At 58.3% G+C, this 14993-nt stretch overlaps 1 protein-coding gene across 1 annotated transcript; it reads right to left on the bottom strand.

Annotated features, from left to right (window-relative positions):
* Positions 1-3991: 3991 nt before the first annotated feature.
* Positions 3992-5153, bottom strand: LOC111156124 (suppressor of cytokine signaling 1). The gene has a single exon (XM_022516763.1). It carries the CDS (start codon positions 5089-5091, stop codon positions 4423-4425), a length of 669 nt encoding a protein of 222 aa, XP_022372471.1. The 5' UTR covers positions 5092-5153; the 3' UTR covers positions 3992-4422.
* Positions 5154-14993: the final 9840 nt, after the last annotated feature.

Here is a 14993-nt window from a genome sequence, read left to right as displayed (position 1 = left end):
AATGAGAAGAAGCCGCCAGTGCAGACCGTGGAACCCAAATTTCCCATGAAGGTTGTCTGCCAACCGGGTCCCAGGGCCAACAGCGCAGTTGGGAGGGGCGGTTTGAGCGCCCACCGCCCACCGCAGACACCATTGTTCTTGTGGGATTTGGCTTCCTGGAAAACTGCGCTTTCTGTGGGACCTTGAGGCCCTCCGGAATCAGGCCACCTCCGTGTTGAGGCCCGGGGAGTCTCTGGATGTTGGTGGTGGAGACCCCAAGCCACCTTCTTCGGGGCGCCGCATGTCCTCCCCCAAAGCTGAGACCGGCTCTGCCCAACACAGGTGGCCAGCGGGGCCACTGCTCCAAGAAGCCCTGCCCTGCGGCGCTGTTAGATCCAGGCTTGGGTTTTCTGACTGACGCCTGCCCAGGGCTAGCTGCTCCAGACCTCTGTCCCACTTGGGAGTCCACACTCTGTCCCAGCGCTGGGGGAGGCGGGTCCTGTGGCTGTCCCTGCCTTGCCTGACTAAGTCATGTCCTATCCCACCCCTTCCCCAGGGTTGCCCAGAAGGCGAGAAGCCTAAGGCCATCTTCCTGGGCTTCCCTGTCTTAGCCAAAGGATCTGAATGGATCGGGTTACCCCAGGCTTCCCATCACACTGCCATTGCCCCCTGTGGTGACCTGCAGGGTCACCTCCGGCCGGATGCCCTCCAGCCCTGGCCGCCCATCCCTCCAGCCGCCCTGCATTTGCTTCCACTCCGTCCTTGTCTCCTCCGGTGCACCAGCCTTTGCTCTGCAGTGGGCTCAGTTGGTCCCCAACCCAAGATGGCCTTGGCGCTTGCGGTTCCCTCAGCGTGGAATACGGTGTCTGGACCGGCTCCTCCTGTCATTCCAGGCACGATTTCAGTGTCACCTCGGAGGAGCCTTCCTGACCTTTCTTTCTAACAGAGTCCCACCCCACCGTCCAGTCGCCTCCCTCGTTGAGCTGTCACTACTTGGAATGTTCTCGTTCCTTTATTTCCCGCTGTGTTACTTACTGTCCGAAGCCCTGGGGGTCTGGGTGTGAATGCCACCAGAGCAGGGACCCCGTTCATTCCTGGATCCTTTGGGCCCGGAGCAATTCTTGGAAGCTAGTAGTCGCTCAGGGAATGTGTGTTATACGGAGCTCAGCTATCACTTACTGAGCCCCGATGTCTTGCCAGCTTCTGTGCGCCACCCAGCCAGATGTTTAGCTCTCCTCCTGCCCTGGGGGTGAGGGGAGGCAGTGACAGTTCTGCTCATAAGCTTGGGGCGATGGATGGATGGATGGATCGATCCAGCAGGTGGGGAGGTGAGACGTACAAATATGCATTTTCTCAAGATTCCTCCTCTCCTCTGAGAAACCAGTTGCCTCTAGAATGCCACGGACCTGGGGGGCGAGTCTTGGCTGTCCCTTTTGAGCTGTGGGACCCTGAGTGAGTGGTTCTACGTCTCTGAGCTTCTATTTCCGCATCTCTAACAGGGATCAGAGTCCCCAGCCCAGGGCTAGCTCAGGTGCAGGTCCAAGGCTGTCCTGGCACCTGTCCCCCCCCCCCAACCCCCCCAGGCCCCTGAGCTGCCGCTTTCCCGCTCTCTGCCTGCCCGCCATGCCCAGCTCACCCACTCCGAGGGGAGGATCCCTCAGCCGCACCTGGGTCCCTCCACCCCCGACCCTGCCCCCGCCACGCACCAACCCTCCTCTCACTTTTCATTCTTGTAAATTGACGTCAGTGCTGCTGAATCATGAAGCTGAGGTTTGAGACAGCATCCCCACCACCAGCAAAGCCGCATGGCACACACGGCACCTCGGCTGCACCTCCCCCCTCCCCTCCTCCCCCCACCCTGCTTTTCCTCTGCGGCTGGGGTGTGTGCACAAGATCGCAGTCACACTGGGCACAGCACGGCGTGGGGGGGGGTTAGGTCACTTTAGGTCATTGTACATATGTTAGTAAAGATTAAAAAAAAAAAAAAAGACAGACAAAGAGAAGGGGCCACAGCTCTGGGGAGTGTGATCGGAGGGGCCTTTATTCCTAGCCGTCCTGCTCCAGGCTTTTAAGGGGAGTGGGTTTGTGCCGTGAGGATGTTAATTTTTAAAACTTTTCTAAGAAGGATGAAAGAGGCCTGAAAATATTGCAGACAAATTTGTTTCTCTTTAGACAAGGACCTGTTTCCTCATCTGTGAAATGGGGATGTTAGCAGTACCCGGATCCTAAGGCTGGCGGAGGGGGAAAGGTTGAGTGTTTTCATATAGGTACTAGGGGTTGGAACGGCTTCTGCAGAATAATACGGTTTATCAGTGGGGGTGCCTGCTACGCCTTAGGCCCTCCCTGGGAGGCTGTGTTCCCAATGGCACCCAGCCTCCGGAACAGTACCAGATTTCGAAAATCTGGTTTCACCACTTATGTGTGCCTTGCTTTGCCTCTCATGAGTGTCCGTTGTCCTGTCTGCAAAATGGGAGAGAGATTTCTAACTCACAGGTGGGCTGGGAAGATTAAACAAGGTAGCACAGGACCCCCCCACATACAGTAAGTGCTCACTAAGGGTCTGCCGGGTGCCCAGGCAGTGCCTTCTTGGACCTCTCCCTGTTTCTCCTGGCACTACCCAAGCGGAGGGGTTTGGGGAGGGTGAGACAGGGAAAGTCAGCAGAAGGACGGGGCTTGATCTGCACAGCAGTGAACAAAGGGCAGGGAGGTGGTCGAGAGAAAAGCAGTGGTTCCTTAGAGGCCCAGAGAGAAGACGTCACCTCCTTCCCTCCGACCCCACCTTCTTAAAGGATGCAATTGCCAAAGCTCTCTGAGATCCTAAATCTCTCCCAGCCGTCCTTAACCTTGAGGCCTGGAACCTATTTAATCCCCCAGACAGGCCCGGGCTGTTCCAGTTCTTGATAACGTTCATTTTATGTTGTACTTTCAAGCCTGAAAGGGTATTATTAAATGTTAGGACACTCCATCATCAGCATGTCCAAGGCTGCCTAGGGCCAGTCCAACTTCTAAAAATGAACTGCAACTTGTCCCTGAGGCTGTTTCACCCCAAACCCGAAAGTGAGTCAATTCACTCAGTGTGGCCGCCCAGCTCCCCCGGGTCGCCAGTGTGGCTGACCTGTCAGAACACGGACCAGGGAGTAGCCATAGAGCCCGTGTCATGGGCACTTTTTGGCGACGTGGGCCAGCCCCACTGTGCCCTGCAGCCAGTCTCCCCTCCCGAGAGCTTCCCCTCGTCCCTGTTGCCCGGCAAGCACCTCCTCCAGCAAACCCATTTTAGAGGTAGACACTGAGGCCCTGAGAAGCAAAGGGAATTGCCCATAGCCTCTTGCAGGGCCCTCCTGCCACCACAGACCGCAAAGCGTTTTTTGGGCTCCAAGTGTTGTGTTCACCAAAAAGTACACGGAGAGAAGGGGACAGGAAGGATGAAGTCAGGCCCAGCCCTCGATCCCCATCCCACCATCTGAAATCTGTCTCTCTCCACGCCAGTTTCAGAATGCGCCACTCCGCCTTCCAAAAACTCATCAAGCCCCTACCCCCCCCCCCCACCTTCTTCCTGGAAGGTGCTGTGGTCACAGAATGAAAGAAATTTCCTCTCTGTCATCCATTTCAAACACATTCTGGGTGGATGGCCAAAAAAGGCCCCAGTGTCGTCTCTGACACAGGCAAATGGACCCTTGCCTTGGTTTTTCTCGTCTGTAAAAAATGAGGATAGGAGTCTTGCTTCATAGGGTTGTCTACTTTAAGCCCACGGAAGGCAGAAGAAGGTTTGGCACACTTTAAGTACTCAAAACACCAACTGCCATTTTACCCCACACCAAATACCCAAACCAGCTGCTCCTCTCTCCCTGAGAGCCGGGAGTGGAACCAGGCAGGTTCCCCAGCCCCAGGACCTGGGTCCCACCCACTCCCTTCAAGCCACACAGGTCCGTCGTCGGACCCCTCCGCCCTGGACCCACTCACAACCAAGGGAATCCCCTGAACCAAGCACATGCTCTGGAAACTTTTTTTTTTTTTCTTTAAAAAAAAAACTTTCATAACAAAGTTTATTACCTAAACTGGCTGTAAAAAATATAAAATAGGATTCTGCACAGCAGAAAAATAAAGCCAGAGACCCTCCCCCAACCCCTGGTTTGTGCAAAAATACTGGATATATGTAAACATGAAGAGGTAGGAGGTACAAATTCAGGTCCTGGCCCCAGATACAGTTAAGCTGCTACAGCAACCAGGGGGGGGACCCAGAGGGAGCACCAGGAGGAGGGGCACCCCCCCAAGAGATGGGGAGGGGTCTGTGGCCTCGTCTGCGGGGGAGACGGGGAGGCGCCTCGCCCCCACGCCCCAGCTCCCTCCAACCTGGGTGGGGAGGGCACCCATGTGGTTCCAGGGAAATAATAATAATACAAAATAATAACAAGGTGCTCGAGTTAATGCTGCGTGCGCGGCCGGTCAGATCTGGAAGGGGAAGGAGCTCAGATAGTCGCGCAGGACGGGGTTGAGGGGGATGCGCGCCAGGTTCTCGCGGCCCACGGTGGCCACGATGCGCTGGCGACACAGCTCCTGCAGCGGCCGCACGCGGCGCTGGCGCAGCGGGGCCCCGAGCATGCGACGCGGCGCCGCCACGTAGTGCTCCAGCAGCTCGAAGAGGCAGTCGAAGCTCTCGCGGCTGCCGTCCAGGTGGAAGCGGCCGGCCTGGAAGTGCACGCGGATGCTCGTGGGGCCCGAGGCCATCTTCACGCTGAGAGCGAAGAAGCAGTTCCGCTGGCGGCTGTCGCGCACCAGGAAGGTGCCCACGGGCTCGGCGCGCAGCCGCTCGTGCGCCCCGTGCACGCTCAGGGGCCCCCAGTAGAAGCCGCAGGCGTCGAGCAGCGCGCTGGCCCGGGTGATGCGCCGGTAGTCTGCGTGCGAGCGGAACGTGCGGAAGTGCGTGTCGCCGGGGGCCGGGGCCGGGGCGGGGGCCGCGGCCGCCGGGCAGGGCCGCGGGCGCGCGGGGGCCGCGGGCGCCGCCGAGGACGGGGACGAGGACGAAGACGAAGACGAGGAAGGCTCTGGCCGCCGTCGGGACTCTGCTGCCGTGGAGATTGCATTGTCGGCTGCCACCTGGTTGTGTGCTACCATCCTACACGCGGGGCCAGCCGGAGGGGTGGGCCATAGCGTCCGGGGGTGCGCTGAGGGGAGACACGGGCGGTGAGCCGAGAGGCGGGGCGGGCCCGGGTCCGGCGGGGGAGCCGACCCAAAAGGGCCGAGGGCGCAGGACCGAGTCGGCGCGGCCGCCGGGAGCCTTCGCGGGCTCACCCAGAAAACGGGCCTCCCGGTCCGCGGAGCCCGGCCGGGGCGGAGTCCGCCGCCGGCTCGCTCGGAGTTTGGGTAAGAGGGGGGCGTGGAGAGAGGTGCGGGGAGAAACGTGCCCCGACTCCGGCCACCCAGCCCTCGGCTCGCCGCCCCGCGGCCGCCGCCTGCTGGCAAGGCCGGGGACTGGCGCCTCGTCCGAACGATTGGGCAAAGACAGAGAAGCTGCGCTGCGGGAACCCCGCGCGCGGGGGGCTGCCAGGGTGGGGCCGCCGGGGGCCAGGGGCGTGGCGGCCGCGACCCCATCACGCAGCCCCCGAGGCCCGCCCAACCCTAGGCCGTCCTTTCTTGTGTCCTGGGCTGTCTGGTCCTACCCTCTCCCTCCCGCTTCTTTGCCTAGTGCCGGGCTCACCTGGCGGCGGGGCGCGGGGCGCCGCGGGCGGGGCGGCGGGGGGCTCCGGGGCGGCTCTCGCGCATGCTCCGGGGCCGGGAGCCGTGCAGCTGCCACGGCCGCAGCTCGCTCTGCTCCGCGCCCGCCCCTGCACCAGTCTTTTAAACTGGCCCGGAGGGGTGGCCCGCCGGCGCTGGCGGCCCCGCCCCCTTTAGGCTCCACCCCTCTCAGGCTCCGCCCTTCCGCGCCACTTTCGGTTTCTTTTTCCGCGGTGGCGCGGCGCTTGAGCTGCATGGGCTGGACCTTTTGCATACACTTGGGGACCCTTTCCGGGGGCCCCTTCCTCCCCTGATCCAGCCTTACAGTCGTCCTAGGACCCTCTCCTTCAAGGGCTCTGGTCCCGCCCCTGGACCCGCTCTCTCTCTGCGATGCCCCCGCCGCACCTGGAACCCCACCTGTGCCCCGACTACTATCCTGGGTCGGAGACTTCTGCAGCTAAGCTGCGGACAACCCCCTCCTCCTCCCTCCAGGTGCCTCAGCACCCGTCTCCCGTAGCTCCTCTGGCCTCTGTTCTCCTCGAGTCAGACCCTTCCCCACCCGACTCTGGGGTCCTGCCTGCGACGCCGGACCCCTCGGGGCTGCTCACACAGCCGCCTGCGCCCGCACCTCCGCAGCCCTGAACGCTCAGGCGGCTGCCCCCGCACCCCTTCTAGCCTGTCACTCGCTGTCCCTGGTCTTGGCTTGGGCTTCCCAGGAAGCGGTGGCCTGACCACAGGCTTCGGAGGAACCCTTCGGCGGCAAGAGAAGGGCGCCTCGACTGCGAATCCGAGTTCCTCGGAAACCGGGCGGGGCCGTCAAGGTCCCCAGCGGTCTTGGCTTGAGCTCCCTGCCGGAGAGCAGCTGGAGAAACTGAAACCCTGGGGAGGGGCTGTGATCTGCAGTGACTGGCAGTTGGGGAGCTCTGGACCACCGTGCCCTCCTCTCTTATTTTGGGGAGAGGAATGGCTGGGCCCCTCCAAACGCACTTTGGAGCCCAGTGAAAAGACGGTTCATTGATGTGATGATTCCACAAACATACTTTGACTTTTCCTGGCCTGCCCTCCTTTCCCCCAACCCCCACCTTGTAGAGTCCCCTTCCGCTGCCAGGTTAAGTATCTGTCCCCACCTGGCATTCATACCTGTGGCTTGGGACCCGGGAGGCTTGAAGGTGCTGGCAATAATTCGTACATTTGAGCGTGTGATCCCGTGACCCTGTTTGTCGTGGCAAGGCATGCCTTAGGTGCCTGGCTGGTATGTGTATTTTTGAAGGAAAGAAAGAACAAATGAGGGCTGGGGCTAGTAGTCTCGGAATCACCCTGGGTTACACAGAAGACAGGCCAGGCTGGGGGCTTGGCCAGCAGCTTCTCCCCGACAGACACACACTGCCCTCTAGGGGCTGCTCTCAGGCTGCAGCCCAGGCCTCTCGGAAGTCCTGATGGGTGCCAGGCCCTCCAGCCTAGCCTGCCTTCTTGGCTCTTTCCTTCCCTGGTCCCAGACTGCCTGTGTTTCCTCTTGAACGTCCGGGGGGGGGGGTGACCCAGAGCCAGCCTTGCTTAGGACCCCATCAACTCCCTGGGTGCGTGTTGGCAGCTGGCGTCTGTCATCGATGTCGTTGTCCTGGGTTGAGAGTGTGTATGTGTGTGTGTGTGTGAGCGTGCGTGCTCTGGTATGCAGGGTGGTGGGAGAGGGGATGGACGGGCGTGCGTGTGCCGGTGGTCAGGTGCTCTGGGCCCTCCAGAGCTCTTGCTGGTGTTGTGCCCTGTGGTGAGTGATGAATAAAATAGAAGGTAGTGGTTAAAAGACAGATCTTGGACCCAGGCTACGTGGACTCCAGTTCAGGCATATACCTCTCTAGTCCTGTGACTCTGAACGGGTGATTACCCCCCTGCCTTGGTTTCTCCCTCTGTGATGCAGAAAAAAACCTCCTTCCTGGGGCAGGGGTTAAAGTGAGCAATTCTGGGTCAAGGGCTTAGATCAGCCACTAGTTAAAGTAAGCCTTCGGCAGGGGTCTGGTCTGGTTGTTGTGCCTGCGAGGGTGCGAGTGAGCGTGGCAGCGCGCTGGAGCCCTTACGCATGTGGCTTCATATCTCCGGCCCATTCTAGAAGCCTGTCCCCAGGAGCACAGGCCGGAGAAGGCATGGCGGAGTTTCATGGGGATAAACCAGGCCCCTGGATGCTGGCCGTGGGGAAGGGTAGCACCTCCCCCGCACTGGAGCTGGGGGCAGTGGTCCAGGCCCAGAGGAGGCCAGCAGGCTGGGCTGGCTCCTGCAAGACTTGTCTTCCTGCCAGCCCGTCTCCTCCGCAGGCCTCTGGGCGGAGGGCAATCCATAATAGCTAACCGTCCGTTTGCCCCCCAACCCCCATAACCCCCATTGACAGCGTCCATGGCTACACAGGAGAGTCCTCACTTCTCATGGGGACGGGGCCCCCTTTTCACTCCCCCCCCCTGCTGCCACACTCCCACTCCCCCCTTCCTTCATTGCCTTTACTGTGTGCTAAATGCTGACTGTGTGCTAAATGCTGCACAGTCCTTAGATCACTGGATTGGCACAATGATCTGCTCTGTCCGTTTTACAGATAGAGAAACTGAGGCTCCGAAGGGGAGTCCCTTGCCTGGGTGCACACAGCTCAGAAGGGACAGAGCTGAGATTCCTATCTAGGATGTCAGAAAGCTCTAAAGCATTCGCCCTTGTCTCCTGTGCTGTAAACTCCCTCCCCCCAAGTCCTGGTGATCTCAAATCCTGGTCTGTCTGCTAGAAAAAACTGTAGACGCCAAAAAAAAATTAGAGATTAATTTGCATCCGGAGCCTGCCTTGGGAGGGGGAGGGGGATAGCTCTGCTGGGTTCCCTTTTTGTTTATGAGCTTGAGGAGGCCCCGGGTCTCGGCATCCAAGCCTCCACCTCCCCCTTTGTGGCTCTGAGTCCATCTCCGAGTATCCGTGACCTTGCCTGTCCATGACTTTGCCTGTACAGTGTCCCCCTCCTCCCAGCTGACCAGCTCCTGCTTGTGAAAGCCATGGTGAGTCAGGTGCATGTCGCCGAACACACGTGGGTTCTCCTCACCACCAACAGTGACAGTTACTCTGGCTTTGGTTTCATTTTCTGAAGCCCTGAGTTCAGAATGAAACCGCATCCAGACACCAAAAAGAAAAAGGAAATATGCTGATTGAGGACCAGCTGCCTCTCCCTGGACAGGTACCAGGCTTGCAAGAGTGGGCTGCATTCGGACTCTATGCCCACTGCTTCCCAGCTGTGGGACCTTAGGGAAACAGCTTGCCCTCTCTGGGCCCTGTTTGCCCCATCTGCAGAACAGTCCCTGGAAGTTTTGTACAGCAAAGCAGCAAAGCACACGGAGCCCAAAGCAGAGTGCCAGGCACAGAGCAAGGGCTTAGCACAGGTGACTTGTCATAGGGAAGTTGAGATCACCCGCCGTCTGATAGGCGGGGTGGTCCTCCTCCCCTCTGGGCAGCCTAGAAGTGAGGGGCCCAGCCAGCTGCTGTGGGGAATCCAGATCCTGGCACACACGGCTTGGTTTTTTGGTTTCTCTTTCCTGCTTGGGCAGTTCTGCTGGGAAAAGCCAGTACTGGCCAGGACACGCAATCCTGAAATTGTCCTCTGTTTCCTGCTCCTCTGTCCTGGGTGCCTCTGACGTGTGGGGCTGCCGAGCTTCCCAGGGGAATCTGTGCCCCTGGGGAGCCCCGAGCAACAGGACTGAGTTTAAATCTGTCCCTTAACAAGTATGCAGCTGGAGGCAAGCTTCTTAGTTTCTCTGTGCCTCAGTTTTCTCCTCTGCAAGATGGGGGTAAGAATGCCTGTTTCCCTCCTTTAATATTGATTCCATAGGGATTTGTTGAGTGCTTCCTGTCTGCCAGGCACTGGGAATTCAGGGGTCTTCAAGTGTAGAGAAGGCCATGAACTCACATGATCGTTTGGGATTGTGGCCAGTACTGTGGGGGAATAACCTTGGAGAAAGGGATTTGTGATCTTGGTGCAGGAGTGAGATCAGGCAGTCAGAAAAGGTCTTTTGGATGGTGACAGAGTTGAGGTTTTTCTACAGGCAGGCTGAAGAAGACTGCAGGCAGAGAAAGCAGCTCGTGCAAAGGGCCTGTGGTAGGAACAGGCATGCCTGAGGACCAGAGAGAGGCATGTGACACTGTTGTAGAGAGCAAGGGGGTGAGTGCAGAGGTGAGGCATAGAGGTTGGTAGGGGTCCAGTCCATCAGGCAGGGCCTTGCTGAGAGGCGACAAGAGCTGGAGACAGTCCTTAAGGCCTGGAAAACACTATAGGATTAGGTGTGGAAAGAGCCCCCTGGCTATTGACCTTCCAGAGAGCTGGGTCTTGAGCTACAGTGACTCACGGTAGAGGCCTTGGGCACCCCTCACAACTGTCCCTGACCCGCCGGGATGGGTGCCCTGACTCCCGAGATGGGCGCGACGCCGGTTCCAAGGAACAGTTGGGACAATTGTAGGAGAGAGCGTGGCGTGGGTGGAACTTGGATCAGGTGTTTTGGGGAGGCCGAGTCCCTCTCAGAGGCCTCTGGCTGAAGAGCCTGCCTTGTTGTCTGGGGTAGAACCTGGGCCCAGCGCGACCCATCAGCGGGAGTGACTGTGCATCTGGGGGCAGGTGTGTGCCGCCTTGAGTCGGAGGAGAAAGTTCTTCCTTAGGACAGAGGAGGCCAGACGGCCAGGAGTGTTGACTCCAAAGTGATGATAGCTAGGATGGCTCCTCCTGGTCCTGGGGAGACTGGATGAGAACCTTCCAGCATGTCACCGGGGAAGAAAGAGATGGGTCAGAGGTCACATGCCGTCAGGATTAAGCAGCATCGCCGGAGCAGCGGAGGGGCCGGAGAGGGGAATTCCGAGAGCCCTGGCTGTGAAGTCCAGACAGACCCGCTTGTAGGCCCAGGCTGCCCCCACCACTCCCACCAGCGCTCTGCCTTCAGGCAGGTGGACTTAATGGGGCGGCCCCAAGAGCAGCCCCACACACTCCAAGCATGGCAGGCCCAGCGCCGTTTTCATCAGTAAATCCCTCCGGACCTTGCTCGAAGCCTGCTCATTCTGTGTTTACCCACCATTCAAATAAGCCGATCTGGTTCCCGCCCTCCCGTACCGCATCAATGGCCCTTACGTGCCCTGTAAGTGCGAGCCGCTGACAGCAAGGAGCAATGGGAGTTGACAGAGGGCAGAAAAGCTAGGAAACTAGACCCATGACATCCAACCCCGCTCTTGGGTTGCGAGGCATCTCATTTCGGGGCACACAGGGAACCAGCAGGGGGCTCGTCTGCGGGCACCGAAGAGGTCCCCGGCTAGGCTGGCAGGACCCTGAGCAGGCTCTAGGAGGAGGCGATCCTTGGCTCTGAATTTTAAAGAACAAGCGGGTCTCGGCCAAGGGGCCAGAAGGAGTGTGTTCCTGGCCGAGCACAGCACAAGCAAAGGCTCGGAGGCACGCATTGGAGGACCTGAGTGGCTGGTGGCTAGAGAGGAGGCCAGGGTGCGGCAGAGGCCGGGCTGGGGGAAGGCCATGCGCTGGCCTCGGCCTTTCCCTACCCTGCAGTGATAAGCCCCTCTGGGGAGCACCTCCTGGGCCCCCTTGTCTGGGCCAGCAAGCCCTGCAGTAGCAGAGTTGATCAACAACATTACTCTCGCTGTTCTCTTTTCAGAGTCAGCAAAGCTTTGCTGAGCACCTACTGGATACCTTGCAGAAGCTCATTTCTTTTTTTCCTCCTTGTTTTACTTTTTCATTTCCTTGTAGGAAATAATGAAAGCACTTGCCCTCCCTTGGCTAACCGCAGGCGCCAGCCTGGCCTCTGCTTCCCGATCGCTGCCCCCCCGCCCCACCTCCTGCCCCCGCACTCATGGAGCTGCGTTTGCCCCCATGAAACTACAGTGTTAGTCTGTATGGACGTGTATGTAAATGGTACATCTTTCTCCATGTTGCTCTTTCCACCGCTGGTGATCTGGACAGAGAGATCAACCCCCATCGTTTTAAAAAAACGGGGCGGTGTTCCTCACCGACCCATTGTGTGTTCACACAGCTGTCCCCTGTGGATGGACACCTTTGGGCTCTTGGCACCAATGTGTGACAACATTTGTACACTTTTATTTTTTAAGAGATAGAGAGTGCATGTGTGAGCGTGGGGGTGCAGGGAGGCAGAGGAAGAGGGAGACGGAGAACCCCAAGCAGGCTCCATACTCAGTGAGGAACCTTCCCCGGGGCTCTATCCCACGACCCCGAGATCGTGACCTGAGCGGAAATCAAGAGTTGACCAGTGGAGTCGCCCAGGCGCCCCAACACTCTGCACACTTTAAATGTTAGTAGACCCCTCTTGGTTGCCCGCCACCGTGCTTGTGCACACGTCCCCCCTCAGCAGCCCCACGACAGTATCTGCTTCCCTTGCTGTAATCCAGCCTTTCCCGCTTACACCCGTGCGGTGGGTACGCGGCGGGCCTCTCCCTCTTGTTTTCATGCCTGCTCACTCTTTGAGTTCACGGAGCTCCTCCTATGTACCGGGTCCCCTACTAAGTGCTGGGAACGGAGCAGTCAAGGCCAAGGGGCCGCCTAGAACTCTTCACAGAGTGTGAGATGCAAATAAGGCTCAGAGAGGTTGAGAGACAGGCCTGGGGTCACCCAGTGAGGGAGGGAGCCGGGAATGGAATCCGGCTTTGTAGGGCGGAAGAGCGGGAGCTGTTTCTCCTCCCAAATCGTTCCTTAGATGGGCTTCTGACCCAGGATCCGCAGCCTCTCCAGATCTGCTCCCATCTGTCCCAGGACCGCTGGGTCCCCTGAGTAACCACATGGGCCCCTGGGAATGGCAGTCCCTCCCCCCAGGGCAGTGGGGCAGACGGTGGGTCCCACCACAGGCGAGGCCGGGCCATGCTCTGCCCCTCCCCCCCCACAATGACAGACTCTACACAGCCTCCCTGTGACTACATTTAGCCTCTGTTTCTGTTTCCTGAATTTGGGTTTCCAGCAGACTTGCCCCCAAACTCTTGCCTCCCCACCCGAAACCAAGCAAGTGAAAGAATAAATCTGTGGTTTGATGTTTTTCCTCTTGTCGTCGGGTGACTGACTGCGAGAGGGGGTTGTGTGTCTGTGACCGCCGGCTGGCGTGTGTTTCAGTGTGGGAGGGGAGGCATGTGAGAGGGGTGCGTGTGTAGAGGGGCGTGTGCGTGTGTGTGTGTGTGTGTGTGTGTGTGTTTAGGAGTCCGTATGTAAACCTAGCTCTCGGTGTCGGAGGTAGCTGGAAGGGCCATTTCTTTGTCTATGGGACTGGTTATCTGTGTGTGTTTGTGCAACTTTTTGCTGAGTGTTGGTTTCAGGGAGCTGTGGGGTTAAGGATGGGTCCATGTGACCCAGCCTGTCTTGCTTTCCAGTTGACTTCCTCTATTACAGAGATCCTATCCACAGTAGAGGATTTCCTGCCTTCAGTGATCATATCATCGAAGGACACTCTCCAGGGAATAGGGAGGTCCTTTGATGAGCAGGGCTTAAAGTTCCTGACCTTATCTTCTGACCCTTTGTGTCTACCCGCTCCCTTAAATTGTGCTCCCCAGAAGGGCTTCCCAAACTTTTTCTTGAGGTGTCAGTGACTATCCTGGCATAATCTGGACTTCCATTCATTCATTCATTCATTCGTTATTTTTCATAAGTAGGCTCTATGCTGGGCATGGAGCCTACATGGGGCTTGAACTCATGACCCTGAGATTGAACTGAAGTCAGGAGTCAGAGGCTTTTAACTGACTGAGCCATTCAGGTGCCCCTCGGCCTCACATTTTTATTAGGAAACAGGGTGGTTTGGGGCAAAGCATGAATGTCTGACCTCCTAGACCTGCCCTCCAGCTGACCTTATCAAACTGTTTGACCTCTGAATCTCAGCTGCTTCTTCTAAAGCGGGAGCAGTGCTGCTTTCTGAGGTGTGTGGATTCAGTGGAAACATTGATGTCAAGGCATCTGGCGCCTGATAGGTGCTCAGAGCATGGTAATTTCCCCAGCCTGCTTGGGCCCATCCCCACATCCTCTCATCGGTATGTGATGCCCACTTGGAACGTTTCCCTGCTGTGAGGGGAGGAGAGGGACCCAGGAACCCCAGACTGTGTGCCAGGCCCCGTGCATCATCTCAGGGGATGCCCGCCCCCCACCCCGCAGTGACACCTTGGGAGACGAGAGAGGGGCACAGAGAGGGAAAATGCCTTGTGGAGGTCACACAGCAAAGCTCTCGGGAGATCCTGCACTTCCTGCTGCCACATGGGGCACAGGCATCAGAGCTTGGGTCCCACTCCCTGTAACTGACCTCTGGCAGGAGAGTAGTTTCAGGTTGATATGTGTTGGAAGGACCACCTTCCCCCAAGGCTCCACGTCTGGCCCCTTTCCCTCCACTGCAAACACCCCCAACATTTCCACACATGCCCACCTCCCCATGTCCCACCCCGTTCCATTAGCCCAAATGCCACATGAAACACAGAAGGGGGTACTAAGGATCCCTGTGTCCGGCACGGTGCTAGGTTACCCCATTAGGCACGAGGGGTGTCTCGAGGGATTTTGAGTTCCCTTAGCTGGGAACTTGGGTCTGACTCCAAGAGGTTTCTGGGTTGGAAGGTGATTTACATGAGACCCTAACCATTACACTATCTGGTACTCGAGGCCATATTAATTGCAAAGTACCTACCACACGCAGAACCCCCAGCCTTCATACCACTCACAACCACCACCTCTTTGGCCTCTTTGACCCTGCCATCCAACAAGAGTACCCATTTTACAGATGGGAAGACTGAAGTTTACTCCTGATTTTAGTGCTCCAGTCTAGGCCACCATTTCTTCTCCTGGCCCCACCCTGCCAACGGCTCCTCTTTCCCGTGTTCTATAATCCAGTCTCCACACAGCAGCTAACACCATCTCTAAAAGCACAGGGAACCCTTTTCTTGCCCCATTTTAGGACCCTCCTGGGGCTTCTCACACCAAATGTAATGGCCAAGCTCCCCGTGCAGATCCCTGCGTGGCCTGGCCCCTGCCTGGCACTCCCCCGCCTCCTGTCCCACCACCTGCAGATCCCACACAGGAACACCTGAAGCCCTTCCTCTCCTCCCTCCTTTGCACAGGCTTCTTGCTTTGGGCCCGGAAAGTTCTTCCCTCACGTCCACAGTGGTTCTGCACGGCATGGCCTCCCCCCTCCTCTTGATACAACTTGACTGTGATTAGCAGATCTTGGGTTTCCACGTCTGTGTGTCTTTCTGTGGACGGGGCCTTGTGCACCCTCTGGGTTCCCAGAGCCTAGCACGGCGCCCAACATACTTGTTCCCTTAGT

Source organism: Enhydra lutris, unplaced genomic scaffold, assembly GCF_002288905.1.
Source record: "Enhydra lutris kenyoni isolate GAN:26980312 unplaced genomic scaffold, ASM228890v2 scaffoldscaffold45, whole genome shotgun sequence".
NCBI lineage: Eukaryota > Metazoa > Chordata > Mammalia > Carnivora > Mustelidae > Enhydra > Enhydra lutris.
The sequence above is the reverse complement of the archived record's forward strand: the minus strand, read 5'-3'. Positions and strand labels throughout refer to the sequence as shown.

What these genes read in the sequence shown, in the direction of transcription:
- LOC111156124 (XM_022516763.1), bottom strand. Translation starts at nt 5,091, where the DNA reads ATGGTAGCACACAACCAGGTGGCAGCCGACAATGCAATCTCCACGGCA.